The following is a 14,081-nucleotide window of genomic DNA, read 5'->3' as shown; positions in this document are numbered from 1 at the left end:
CATGTTACAATGCAAGGGGTGCAAATTAGTATTCTGTTTTGCACATAAGTTAAATACTGACTGTTTTTTCATGTAGCACACAAATACTTGATAGCTTATCTGTACATTGAAATTAAAAGTTGATATTTATGTGCTATTTTTCTCTTTTCTACTCCTCATTGTTTTTGTGGTCAGGATTTTCCATCCAAGCTAAAATATGGGTTTAATCTAATGTACTCGGGCAATATAGAGTATTCGTGTCAGGGGCCCTGTCTCCAATCATGTTTACAAATATTGCCATTAGTATTATGAATTAGCATTAATTTCATTAAGTGTATTTAGATTATTTTAATTATAATATATTTTCTATACATTGTGTGCCCGTTTATTTTCAATACATTTGGCTATCGTTTATCCACAGTTTGTGCTCACTATTACGACTACATGTTGGGTGAATGTGGCAAAGAAATCCTGCTTTCCGTATAGACAGTCCACAGTTTAAAACTCTGTACCAGAGGCTTTGCATTCCATCTGCGAGGTGTGCTTGTTCCTTCACATGTGGGGGAGTGTTACAGCTAAGTATCTGTGACTGTTTTATTACCATATGGGATTGGGAAGCTTGGACTCTAGGGCCTTATTCATCAAGGCACGTATCTGCCAATTTTGTGTGTATTTTCCGCAAAATCCGTCTGCGCATGCCCTGAAGTTGGAGAAATGTCTGTGAATGCAGCCCTGTCTGCGAGCGCAAAGGACACTTACTCCAACCTATGATTTCTGGGAGTGAACTGGGCGGGGAAGGGTCGTTTTGCTGTAGTCAATTTACAGTAGGGGCGTGCCAAACTCAATTGCAGCAGCCACATCCGAATCCAGCTCTGAGCATCTCAAAGTTACTTGTTTTCCTGCCGTATCTCTAACACCAGCTAAAGGATTAGTCTAAGTCTTGATCAATAGTATTGCCAGTCTCATATGCATGCTATAACATGTGTAAACAGTAAACATTAATAACATTTTAATAAATGTATTTCATGGGAGGGGGAAACAAACTTTTTTTATTAACTGTTTTCTCATTAATGCCTTTATTATTAACAGGTAACATTAATTTAATATGTTTTTATTTTTTTTTGCATTCTTTTGTGAATGTATAATCCACATAGGTATTTGATGTATCCTACAGTGTCTTGTGTAGTACAGCACAGCAGACCTACCCCTGAACTCAAAAGCGCACATATTTTGACATCCGTGCCTTAATGAATTCAGGAGTGCGCAAGGCATAAATACATGCGTAAAATACCAAATGTTGGTTGCGCTCAGAATACATGCCTTGATGAATCAGACCCTATGCACTATAGTACAACATTATCCTGTTCTGATACCTTTGTTTTGGGAAGCTTTGAAATTATGTCACTAAAATACAGCATCATGCTGTTCTGACAACGGTTTGCTTTTTTCAATACAAGTTCAGTATTATATACACACATAAACAAACAATTTGTGGAGCAATAATCATATAAAACCATAAAGTCGATAAGAAAAATTTATACAACCTTAAGAAATCTTTATTTAAGCTCCGTATAGGAACTTTTATTGTTCATATCAGATTAGTTGGAAAAACCATCTAAATCACTGAGAAAATTCATTATATGCTATATCTGGTAAGTGTTTGGATATGGACAATTAAGCATTTTTGTCTGCTAAGAACTGTGCTGTAAATGTTTTATATTTTGCTTTTATTACATTTGTAATTATTGTATATCAGCTCTTTTGTTGTTTTATTTACAGGTCTAATACTGTTTACTAGCAGTAAGCAAAGTACTCTTTTACCACCATAATATTGAAGACTTCCTGTGTAATAGACTACAATTAATGGTAACTGTACATGGAGTAGTGTATGAAAGTAACGTCTTTTAAACTCTACTGTTAAAGGTGATGCTATATCAGGATTAAAAATTCGTAGATTCAAATTTTTGAGCAGTTCTATTCTATCACAGTTGAGTTATATTACAGAGCAGGTGTTTGTGCTGCACGCAATAGAGGTAGTCTTTTTCATAATTAATGTTCATGAGAAAGTATTGACTATGAACCAGTGAAACCAGTGAGGCACATTATGAGCAATAGTCCTATGGTCTGATTAATATTTATGAGATACTGGTTTATCATGAATTTCTCCCATAGCGCATAGATGGCAGGTCCACTGTTACAAGTGATTATTTACTTTCCGTTATTCCACATAATCTATTATCAGTGGTGTAAAATCAGGGGGAAAGGCAATTTAATTAGCACTCCTTGTAGCTGAGGTGTTATTTTTATCACATTCTATAACAATTTTTTTTTTTTTAATTAAGTACACTTTCCCTTTTCTCTGCCAGAATATGTACATTTTATTTGGTTATGTGAAGCAGGTGAAAGTATGCAAATGTATTTGAAATACAGTTCAATGTGCATTCATATTTAAATTTATAAAGAAACAAAAAACGTGGTTTTCAATTTCAGTCTCTGATCTTCTGTTCTTTAAATGTTTCATAGTCATCAGGAATAGTATCTGAAAGGTAAAAAAATATTGTCAGTGTTTAACAGGTCACGAACAATCAATGGACCCTCAAATTCTGTAGTTTACTTTCTGTTTCTTAACTGATGTGATGAATAATATTAATTTGCAAAATAACAAAAAGCATACAGAGTAGTACTTTTTATAGCTCACAGTGATAACTGCTAATATTGCTTTTAGAGGTTTAACTATTGAATAAAGTCTAGACAACAATACCAAATATTAAACTTGGGCATTCTTAGAATTCAGCAGCGCTTTACATTAAGGAAGACAAGGATATACATATAACAAAACATACCTACAACAAGAACAGACATGGCAGACAAAATGAATGGAGATATGAAAACAAAGAGTATGGAGGACCCTGTTCATTAGAGAGCTTACATTCTACAGGGAAGAGGGCACAGCTGAAACAAAAGAAGCGAGTGTGGCTCAGAGTGGGGATCGGGATAGTTGTGAAGGTGCATTAGTGTAAATAGTGTTATCGAGGATAAGGCCATCTCTAACACAGAGATGTGTTTTCAATGAGCATCTAAAAAATAGAAGGCTGTGGGAAAGTCTGATTGAGAGTGGCAGGGAATTCCATAAGTGGGGAGCAGCACGGGAGAAGTCTTGTAGGCGGGAGTAAAAAAAAAAAGTAGTAAAATAAATAAATAAAAGTAGTTTACTTTATATAATAAACAAAACATTTTAGAGATCTGATCAGTTTAGAATTATGTCTCTCTGCATAATGCTATTACCTGATTACACTGTATATAAATTAAATGTTAATTAGTTAATAGTTAATTTTCCCTTTCATGTTACATTACCAAGGGTTTAGAAAGTTTGTAGAGTGAATCACCAAGTGAATGAACAGTTAAAGTAATACTCTTATTTAAGATGATGTACAAGATACAACATGAAAACAATTTTTAAATGTTTGTTTAAAAGATTGAAGCAATAGTTAGAATTGTACAACCAAAAAGAAGAGGTGTAGAAATTACCAATGACTGAACCCACAAAGCCTGAATGAACAATACGACTTAATTTAATAGCATGAAATGAGACACTGGTTAGGATTGGCTACAAAGTTTAAAGCTTGTATCAGTGTATTAAAACTGAAAATGTTCATCCACTGGTAATGGTCATTCACTGGATGATTCACCCTAAATTAAACAATCACATCTGAAAAACTATTCAAACTGCAAAGAATAACTCACCATTACAACGATATCTCAGGTTCGACCAGATGATATTCTCCTGGGAAAAACAGAACACTCCAAGACGTCCACCCCTCATAGTTGTGTCAAGTATAACCCCAGAATCAGCTACCAGCTCGGGACCTTCGAAAAACTTTACTCTGTAAAGCAATAACCACATAGCCAGTGAAACAGAAACCTTGCAGCACAGTTATGGTACAGAGAAGTCTACTTTATTTAGTTGGGCTGGATTAATATTGTATGCAGTGATTCTACAGTGTGTTACTGACAATTCAGAAAATCTATTGCTTACTATGTGCAGGTAAAATAATGCATTCATCTTATGACTCATAAGAGCCATAGCCTTGAAGCGTTTTGAAGGTTGAGGAAGACAAGACAACGAGGAGAAAGTTACTAGAACATCCTGTGCACAGTGTAATACTGGTCCACATTGATTTTTTATAAAAGAGCTATGTAAAGCATTGTCAAGTGTCATTTTTCAAAGTGGACTAATTCTGCTTACTTCTTGCTAATAAACTGTATTTTATTTGGATGAAGTTCCTCTGTCACCACAATTGACTTTACTTGCCTTGTGTAGCTCATGCTGATGAAGTAGAGCTGTGACAGATGTGACACAGGGTTTTTTTGTGCAGTCATGTGAGAGGTGTACAAGTAATTGAGAGTGTTGGACTTTGTTGCATATATCAAACGCATTATTGAACCTGATGATACACGATGATAGATGCACACAATGTTCCACTAATTGACACCAAAAGACACTGCATGACCCTATGACAATGCTTCATGTCCATACATACAAGATTATCATCATCAACATTTATTTATATAACGCCAGCAGATTATGTAGCGCTTTACAATTGGGAACAAATAGTAATAAAACAATACTGGGTAATATAAATAGAGAGGTAAGAGGGTCCTGTTCACAAGCTTACAATCTATGGTATTGAATGGGAATCTTACAAGATATAGAAGACCTGATCCCAGGTGTCAAGCATATAGCATTTTATTATTATTATTATTATTATTATTATTATTATCTTTTATTTATGAGTCACCACAAAGGTTCAACAGTATCATACATAGAGCATGGGACAAAACAGAAAGCAGCATACAGGGCAGTACAAAAACAAAATGCAGTAAATACAAACTCAGCTGAAATCAGGTGCACAGGACAAGGAGGTAAACATGAATTAAAGATAATGGGAAAGTGATGGAGGGAGATGGAGAGTAAACTAAGGAGGTAGACCCTGTGCTCAGCAGTGTGGGTGCCACTAACAGGATCAGGGCAGCGATCAAGTAGCAGACAAGATGTCAGGCGCCGTCCCGCACTCCTACCTGGTGCCGGGATGGACGCCTTCTCTACACTCATCCCGTTGCCAGCAATGGGACATCACTTCCGCCCGGCAGACCGGATGTTCGGGAGCATGCCTAGCAACGGACATGCTCAGGGCCACTTCCTGTCAGCGGTCAGACCACTCCCACCAATGATTGGTAGATGCTACTATTTAAGCCAGACTCTGGCACCACTAGGGTGCCAGAGTATCTAGTCAGCTAGTCTGTCTATTGCCTCCATAGTTATATATATCTGTGTATATTCCCTGCTTGCAGCTCCAGATTCTAACCCCTGCCTGCCTGACCACTCTCTCCTGCTTGACTCCTTTTTGTACCTCGTTGCCCGCATGGTATTGACCCCGGATTGGCGATTGCGCTTGTTCATCTAACCTCGCTAGTAGCTACCTGGGAGGGCCGTGACCGACACGTCTCAGTGGCTAAGTCCAAAATTCCTTGCGGGGTTCCCTGGTGAAGACATGGGGTGTGGTTAGACTCCACGCCTCCTTGCGTAGCAGCGCAGATATCAGCAGGTAAGGCCTTCCGACTACCTTGTTTGACAAGACAAGGGAAAAGAGGAGAGAGGGGCAGGACTGAAGTGTTGAGGTGGAGAAAAGAGGCTGGAAGATGAAGGCAAATGTAAACAGGAGGAAGAGGACATGAAGACAAGGGGATCCTGCTCAAGGGAGCTTACAATCTAAAGGGAATGGAGAAACTGACAGGAAACAGCATGGGTAGATGGGGTGAGGGGTTTAGAACTCTGAGGGGAGAGATGAACAAGAGTAAGTAGGAGGGGAGGAAGAATGAGGGTGAGGTATAGTATGGTTAGAGGAGAAGGATCATAAACAAGGGAAGAGGAGGGCAGGGGAGAGGTTAGACAGAGAAAGGGTAGGCTTCCCAGAACAAATGGGTTTTAAGGGAGGGTTTAAAGATTTGCTGGCTAGGGGATAGCTGATAGAATGAAGGAGATCATTCCAGAGAAGGGGGGGCAGCACATGAGAAATCTTGAATAAGGGAGTGAGATGTGGTGCTCAGATGGGAGGTGATGAGGCAGTTGTTGGCTGACCGTAGAGGGCCAGATGGAGAATGAATGGAGATGAGGTTGGTAAAAAGCAGTGCAGTCAGAGAAAGCTTTATAGGTGAGGGTGGGGAGTTTTAAGAGGATTCTGTAATGGACAGGGAGCCAGTGTAGTGCTTAACAGAGAGGGGAGGCAGATGAAGTACAGTGAGAGGATGTTTAGTTGGGCTGCAGCTTAGAGTATGGACTGAAGAGGAGCGAGATTGGTGAGGGGTAGGCCATTAAGTAGGAAATGATCATAGAGTAGTTGAGGGTTTTTGTGGCATCAATGGAGAGAAGGGTCTGATCTAGGCTACGTTGCGGAGATGGAAGTGGGAGGGTTGGGCAAGGGATTGTATGTGGGGAGTGAAGGAGAAGGAGGAGTTGAGGGTGACACCCAGGCATCGAAATTGGGGAGAAGAGAAGATGTTGGTAGTACCAATAGTGATGGATGGGAGGAGTCTCTTGAGGGAATGAAGATACAAATAATAAAGATAATATATAAGATAATAATAATAAAAATAATTGTGAGAATAAAAAGAAATATTGGTGAACATGTGTGCAGCCAGACCATAAGGAAAATTAAATTTAAAAAAAACAAAGAGCAAAGCAATATAGTGGTCCACTGACAGTGATATTAAGCAACTAAATATAATAGTTCTCAAAATTAATATTTATCTGAAAAGAAATCAGCTTAATGTCCCGGAGGTAGAAAACTTTTTAAAAAAAGAAAGACTATTTATATGTATTTTAGTATTATATTGTCACAATAATGTTTGCACCAAAATATTACTCTGACCAGTAGTTTGCAATCCCCTGCTTGGTCTGGGTACACTGGAGGGGAAGTGCTGGGAAGATGTGTCGAAGTCAGTAAAATTGGATAAAGTCATTTCAATTAATATCGAGAAAACTTGGTTGTCCTTGTCTGAAAAGATGCGTATTGCACGCTACGGCGTGGAAGGGCGTACGCAGCCGTAACACGTGGCAATAGTGGTTTTTACACATTTACACACATTCGCACCAATACGCATCTTTGTAAATAGTACACATTAATTATAGTCGCAACACATAGTTATTTATGTCGAAATATAGTAGTGTTTATGTGTAATATTATAAGTTATATGTATATTAATCATACATATGGTACAGGTTAAAGGAAATGTGTCATGTGTGGTATCATATTGATTCCCTTTACTTCAGCAGCTGTCCGGTGCATTTGGCGAAGAGATCGCACATTGCATACGCTAGTTATTGATGTTAGGGAATAAACCTTTAATATGATGCAGACTATAATATACTAATGGACTGGTTGTAAATGGAGTTTTTGCAGGAAGAATAGAGCACATCCCCTGGAGAGATGACCCCCACCTTTGGATTCCTTAGATTGATCTAGCCTATGATCTACAACCCTCTGGACCTTCCCTGAAGCCTGGACCAATAGAAGCAAGCCACACCATCTGCATTGTTTTACTGTATTTCTGTTTGCATATAAGCAGGAGCTTTTCATCTAGTGTTCAGACATCTTGTCTACAGACTTCAGGACTGAATGACTGTTCACTGGATCCAGAGCGCCTGCGATAAGTAACGGCTGTACTTACTATTATTTTGCTTGAATTATTCTACTACTTTTTGAGAATATTTGTGCGTTGGAAACACGAATCGAGATTCGCCAATCGTTATTGGATAGCGACAAAACGCGCATAACAGATGCCATAAGCATGTTTAGAAGCTATAGCGCAAATTATCCACCAGAGTGCTGGATACCCACTGGATGATTTCTGGCATAGTATCAGCTATTCACAAATCAGAGCCATTCATAAATCAGAGTTCAAAAGCCATCAAGTGGATATCCAGCACCTTGATTGGTATATGGCTGGTGCTACCAACCAAAGAGCTGGAACACTTTTTTGAACCTGGTCCCCAACAGTTGAAGAAACAGAAATGTATTGGACACTCAATTTTATATACATAGATTTAAGGACATCCTACCTCTTACTTGTCTCCATTTGTGCATTCCTAGCTCCTGCTAACAGTACCTGGAGACCTGTTACTTATTGCATACACGGACTGTCACTTAGGATACATATGACATTGCTTATGGTGGTCATACATCCTGTGGTTTTGCAGATTATATTGGGGAAATTTGCATGATATCACAGGGTATACTGAAAACAACTTTGATGCAGGATGATAATCAATATCATAAGGGTCATTATTAGGTTGATTAATGCGGCCAGAAGTCAGAGTGAATTAATCTGGCAATTCGGTCTGAGAAGTGCAAGGCAAGATCATGGCCAAGCGGTGATAGCTCAAATAGTACTACATTTACTGGACGTGAACATAAGATGGGGAACTTTACAACATAACAGTCAGTGGCACATTTTATTTGTACAATAAACTTTTCCTGGGCTTCTAATACGGTTCTCATTCCCTTCTTAAAAATGCAAAGAGCCATGGTTTCACTATAGTCTTTAATACAAGCGATAAATACAGATGTACATGCTTGAACTCATGTTGTGTGCAAAATAAGCCCTATTAATTGGTTCAGAAGACATTTACTTAAACATAGTATAGCTGTACAGACCAGATTATATCCTGCAGACACCTACTGAAAAAACTCTGTACTCTCACCTACTATAGGTAGACTATGCAAATGTTCATAGACATTCAGTAGACTTCAAGATAGAAATGGTGAAACACCACAGCTTCCTAGATACAACTTAAAAAAACACAAAATACTAAACTGAATAATTTAACTGTGCAGATCCATAGATCGAGGTCCAGGTATTGTTATTTTGACACTGTCATTAGAATATGTAAACATTGCGGTTGTCTTTGTTTCTTATGTACCATTTTTACATCTTAATTACAATGATTTATGAGCACATACAAATTAGAGATGGGCGGGTTCGGTTCCCCAAGATCTTTTTAAATCAGGGAAAAAAACACACACCCAAAAATTTTTTTACCGTATTGAAGCAAAAAAGAATTGTAACTGAGGAAAAGTTAAGTGCTGATAAAAAAAAAATTGCCACTGCGTGTGTAGAATGGCATGTTGGCAAAGAAAGCATGAGTTATTCGCCTTTCTCTATTAGTGGCAGATCCAAAAATGTTACCGAGCCTTCTTCTTGTACAATCACTCGTGACCAAGCAAGATCAAGTAATTTGGAGTCTAAAAGTGGTGCACAACTACTGTTACGCGTCAAAGCCGAGCTGCAAGAAAACAGTAAGGCATTACAGGATAATGTATGTTCAGAATCAGAAATGACACCAATCCCTGTGGAGAGTCCATCCACCAGTGATATGTCTAATCCTGAGCATTCTGAAAATGTACCCATAAAGAAGGGCCCTTTCAGCAGTTCTGCTGATGTGTGCCTGAACAGCCCGAGTGTAGCCGGTGATACACCAAGTGAGGATGACACTTTGGAATTAGAGGATGAGGGGGAGATTTGGGTAGCCGACGAGGGCGCTGATGAGGATGCGGTTGATTGTGTAAGTCCTGTGCCAGTGGCAGCAGGGTGGCACCAGTGGCAGCAGTTCTGGCATGTGAGGTTCTGGCACCAATTTGCACTTTCCAAACACAAGCAGGGATGACGCAGATGGCAGACCACAACAGTTTGACATCTGGGCTAGTTTGAAGGAGTTCACAAAAAAATGTGTAACCTTGCCCTTAACTGCAACCTACTATTAACATGCAAAGGATGGTGGAGGGCCTAGCATGGATTAAACTGTATTTTTCCTAATTTGCACTATTAAAGTTTGGATGTTATATATACCCAAAGTCGAGTGCTCAAATGCTAAGAGTCATTGATGAAGAGGAAGACAAGCAGGCTTGTCTGTAGAATTTGCAGGCAAATTCTACTGCGTTATATAGGTAACACCCAAAGAGAAGAGCTCCATTGCGAATTGTAATTGCTGAAATAGAAATAATAGGGCTGACAGTCTTGGTCTAAATTTGCAGTTATATTTTATTGTACCATAGCTCACTCAGAAACAGGAGAGGTGGCAGGGTTCAGTGCTAATCTTCCTCAAACAATACTAAATCATCCCACCATTATAAAAGTCTGTGTACTATGATGTAATTGCAGATAATGGCCTTCCAAATGGAATTTGTAGTTCATTTTAGGGCAGAGTTGTCACGATTTTTGGCCAATTCTTTTACAGCAGAGCAAATATTAAAATGTTGTGCGGAATCATCTGTATCACTACTGGATGTCTTGGGAAAGCCATTTTTTGTACAACAAGCAGTTGCCAGAGAAACTGAAGGAGAAGACGTCCAAACAAGATGTTGATAGGTCTTGGATCCTTGCAAAGCAAATTAAGTATTTAGTCTACAATTAAAATATAGTTAGCACATTTACTTTGCTTTATTTCACACATTAAATTTCTGTAGCTCCTTGTCAAAATGTATTATTAAGGCAATCACTTGACTCAAGCTAACCATGTCTGCACTCTCTTCACAGGTGACTACTTCGCTGGACTAAAGTACATTCCCCTCAAATGCTAGTCTTCTTGCAGCTGCTGCAATCTCTTACATGCTGTTACAGAAAGCAGAAATTGCCCCTAAATTTTTCCGGACACAAACAGCATCTCCTGCATGTCATTTTTTTAAAAGTTCTGTAACACCAAGTTGATTGTGTGTGCAAAACAGGAAATGTGATGGAATTCAACCCCGCTGTAATACTTGAACAAATTTTAGGGTCGACATCATAAATGACATATCCTCAGGAGAGTCAAAGCAGGATTAGCCATCTTTCAATGACATCACTTAGTTTTTGGAACAGATTGTCAGCTGTATGCCTCTTAGTGAAGCTGCTGATACACAGAGTAGCCTACTTCTGAAAAATGTGACGTACCTGGGTACATGCTGTTGCTGTCCCTGCTGGTGAAGGCGAATGACCAATATGACTGTCACAGTCATATAATCTTTACTTTGCCCAGTTCCGATTGCCCACATATCTGTGGTTAAGTGAACAGTGGGTAGAATGGCATTTTGTAGCCCAATGATTACATTTTTATGAACTTTCTGGTAGAGGTGAGGAATAGCTTTTCGAGTAAAATGGGGTCGTCATGGAATTTGGTAATAGGGACAGAAGACCTCAAGTAACTGTCTAAAACTAGCTGCATTAATAATGGACACAGATCTAATACTAGCATAGTCCTTATGGCGTCTGTGATCCGCTTTGCGACTGGGTGACAGGTTTCATGCTTGCTTCCTCTTGCAAAGGATTGTTTAACTGTAAATTATTGGTTCTGCGGATATTGATGATGAAGGTGTTGGGGGGGGGGGGGGGGGGTAGAAACCTAAGTTTCTGATTTTCCCAACAGCTTTCCAAGAACTCGCTGAAAAAATTACGTAACATGGATGAGGATCCCAGATGGTTAAGGTCCCTACCTCTACTGAGCGTGGCTTTAAAAACGCTACAAATGGCTAGACAACTGTTATCAGGATTTCTGTAAAAATAATTCCACACTTAAGACGTGGACTTTTGGTCTTATGCCCAGGCACGACAATGGCCTTTTTCTTATCACTGGCAAGAACTGCAACAATTTTTCTTTGAAAGTGTATGAAAATCATATTGTGACCTAGGAGGTGGTCAAAATTGAATGGAAATGACTGGAAATTAGTGTTAATGAGGTTAATAATAATGTAGGTAAAAAATAATACCTAAATTATGTTATTTTAGCCCAGAAAAATTAAATTTTTTTAACAAATTGAAAAACAAAACCAAATAACACCAAAACCAAAACCAAAACACGCAATGGCGGTTTGGCAAAACCAAAACCAAAACACGATGGTAATCCAGATCCAAAACCAAAACCAAAATGCGGGGATCCGTGAGCATCTCTAATACAAATTGACCTTCCTTCATAAAATAAGTTTAGAATGTGTCCAATCACTTAATGGCTGACATCTGATCATCGCTGTCTCAGAGGACATGGAAAAATCAAGCCATTATATGGGACCAAAAAAAATTCTGCAGACACTCAGGAATACCTTTGAAAATGCACACTGTTCATCAATATTAATTATCAACACAAAAAATCTTGGTCTTGAATTTGGCTAAGTCATGTGCATTTATTTTTTGACGTTTATAAACTGAACCCTAAAATTGAATTAACACAACAGTTTGCTTGTTTATAAATTGCATATCTGTTAGTTATTATAATATGAAATAGGTTTGCAGTTATCAGTGTATACATATTTATTGGGACAGGTCAGCAAATCTTAAAGCATTCAGCTAGTTATTGGGTATGTTCCAGAGGATAAGCCCTTGCCTTGCACTTAAAATTGCCTAGTGTGCTCACACTGTTAACTGCTTCATGGAAACAGTTGTCCAGCACTGATAATAGATAAGACATGAGCTAAAAAAAATATATAAACAAGGATGTGTATAGATTACCAATGTGTCTATTAATTTAAATTTTTTAACTTGGTGACAGTGGCATAGCTGGGGATCTGCAGTGAGCATATCAAAATCCGAGCCACCCTCACATGCAGGGCCGGCTTAACAATATAAGCCCATCTGCACTGAAAGATTTTATCAAAATGGGCCGGTAAGTGCATGCCGTTTCACTTTTTGATCCTCCTATATGCTCTCCACTGGGGTGGGGGCAACGGTGAAGGTGCAATGAAGACTCTTCTGGACATGAGCAGTGACGCACCAGAACAGGGCAGGGTGGTGTCACACAACAAGTAAAACCCAACAGCATATAACATAGCTCCAATTATCAGAATATGCAGCAACAAAGAGGCATTGTACAGCATATAATTCAGCTCCCATTGCTAGGGACAAATTCAGGATTTCTAGAGGTTGGTTTCCAAATGCTTGATTTCTGAACCATATGCAGTGTGGTTCAGGTAGGACTCAAAACTTAAGGCCAAATAATACTGGTGAAACATGCAAACTTTTATAGCTATATGCAAAATGAGGTGAGTATTTAGTGGAAGAGTTTTAAACAACCCTTCTCTTGGTCTTCAAGAGATCTGGGGGTATATTTACTAAACTGTGGGTTTAAAAAAGTAGCGATGTTGCCTATAGTAACCAATCAGATTCTAATTGTCATTTTGTAGCATGTACTAAATAAATGATAAATAGAATCCGATTGGTTGCTATAGGCAACATCGCTACTTTTTCAAACCTACAGTTTAGTAAATATACTCCTTGGAATTATGCTGCAGAGAACAAACATGGTGCCACCCAAGCCTAAGGAGAAAACTGAACTAAAAATAACACCAGCAAGTATATATTTGACATAAATGTTCTACATATAATTCTCAACCCATTACCACTTTTCACGCAGGATAATATAGATCAGAATTTAGCACTAACTTATCCTGTGGCTCATTATAAGGGATATAGGTCGACTAACCGGTGTCCCATGCAGTGAGCTATTAAAGAAAGACTCTGAGACAAGTATTTGGCAAAATTATTTCGGTCACAGCTTTATTAAACACTTCCAAACTTGGCAGACAAGCGGCGTGCAAGGCTAATAAAATATATCACTATATAATAAAATGGGGCGTGTTCTGTCTACTACCATGTAGGCACCGCAACAACGTCCTCTTGAGACCAGCCCCTTGGCATTAATTACCTTCCAATTGGTGAAACCTGGCACGCCGCTGGTATTGGCCCAACCGTTGAAGCTGGAACCAGGCATATGGCCGTCTATCCAGGGCGATAATGCCTGGTGTTCTCTCTAGAAAAATATTACCACCTTTTCCAGTTCCATCTGGAAAAATAGGGCGTGTTCTGCCTACTTCCATGTAGGCACCGCAACAACGCCCTCCGGAGACCAGCCCCCTTGGCATAAATCACCCTCCAATAAACCTGGCACTGCTATAATAAGATAAAGGCTTCGAAAAATGCACCTGATACTGAACAGGCCATAGGCAAACCCTTGTCTATGAAATAATATCCATCAGATTGAAAAACCCATCAACCTAAAGCTGCCAACATTTGAAAGGCAG

The 14,081-nt window shown here is 38.9% G+C and overlaps 1 protein-coding gene across 1 annotated transcript in view; it reads right to left on the bottom strand.

Moving 5' to 3' along the window:
• Positions 1-1,600: 1,600 nt before the first annotated feature.
• LOC142149890 (cartilage oligomeric matrix protein-like) overlaps positions 1,601-14,081 on the bottom strand; it is a 176,159-nt gene continuing 163,678 nt past the window's right edge. Inside the window, exons 18-19 of the mRNA XM_075205191.1 lie at positions 3,724-3,863; positions 1,601-2,518 (exon numbers count right to left, since the gene is read on the bottom strand). Coding sequence (XP_075061292.1) covers positions 2,466-2,518; positions 3,724-3,863 — 193 coding nt within the window. The 3' untranslated portion in view covers positions 1,601-2,465. The remainder of the gene's footprint in view (positions 2,519-3,723; positions 3,864-14,081) is intronic.

Source organism: Mixophyes fleayi, chromosome 1 (genome assembly GCF_038048845.1).
Source record: "Mixophyes fleayi isolate aMixFle1 chromosome 1, aMixFle1.hap1, whole genome shotgun sequence".
Lineage (NCBI taxonomy): Eukaryota > Metazoa > Chordata > Amphibia > Anura > Limnodynastidae > Mixophyes > Mixophyes fleayi.
Note: the sequence above shows the minus strand (reverse complement) of the source record. Positions and strands in the feature narration are given on the sequence as shown.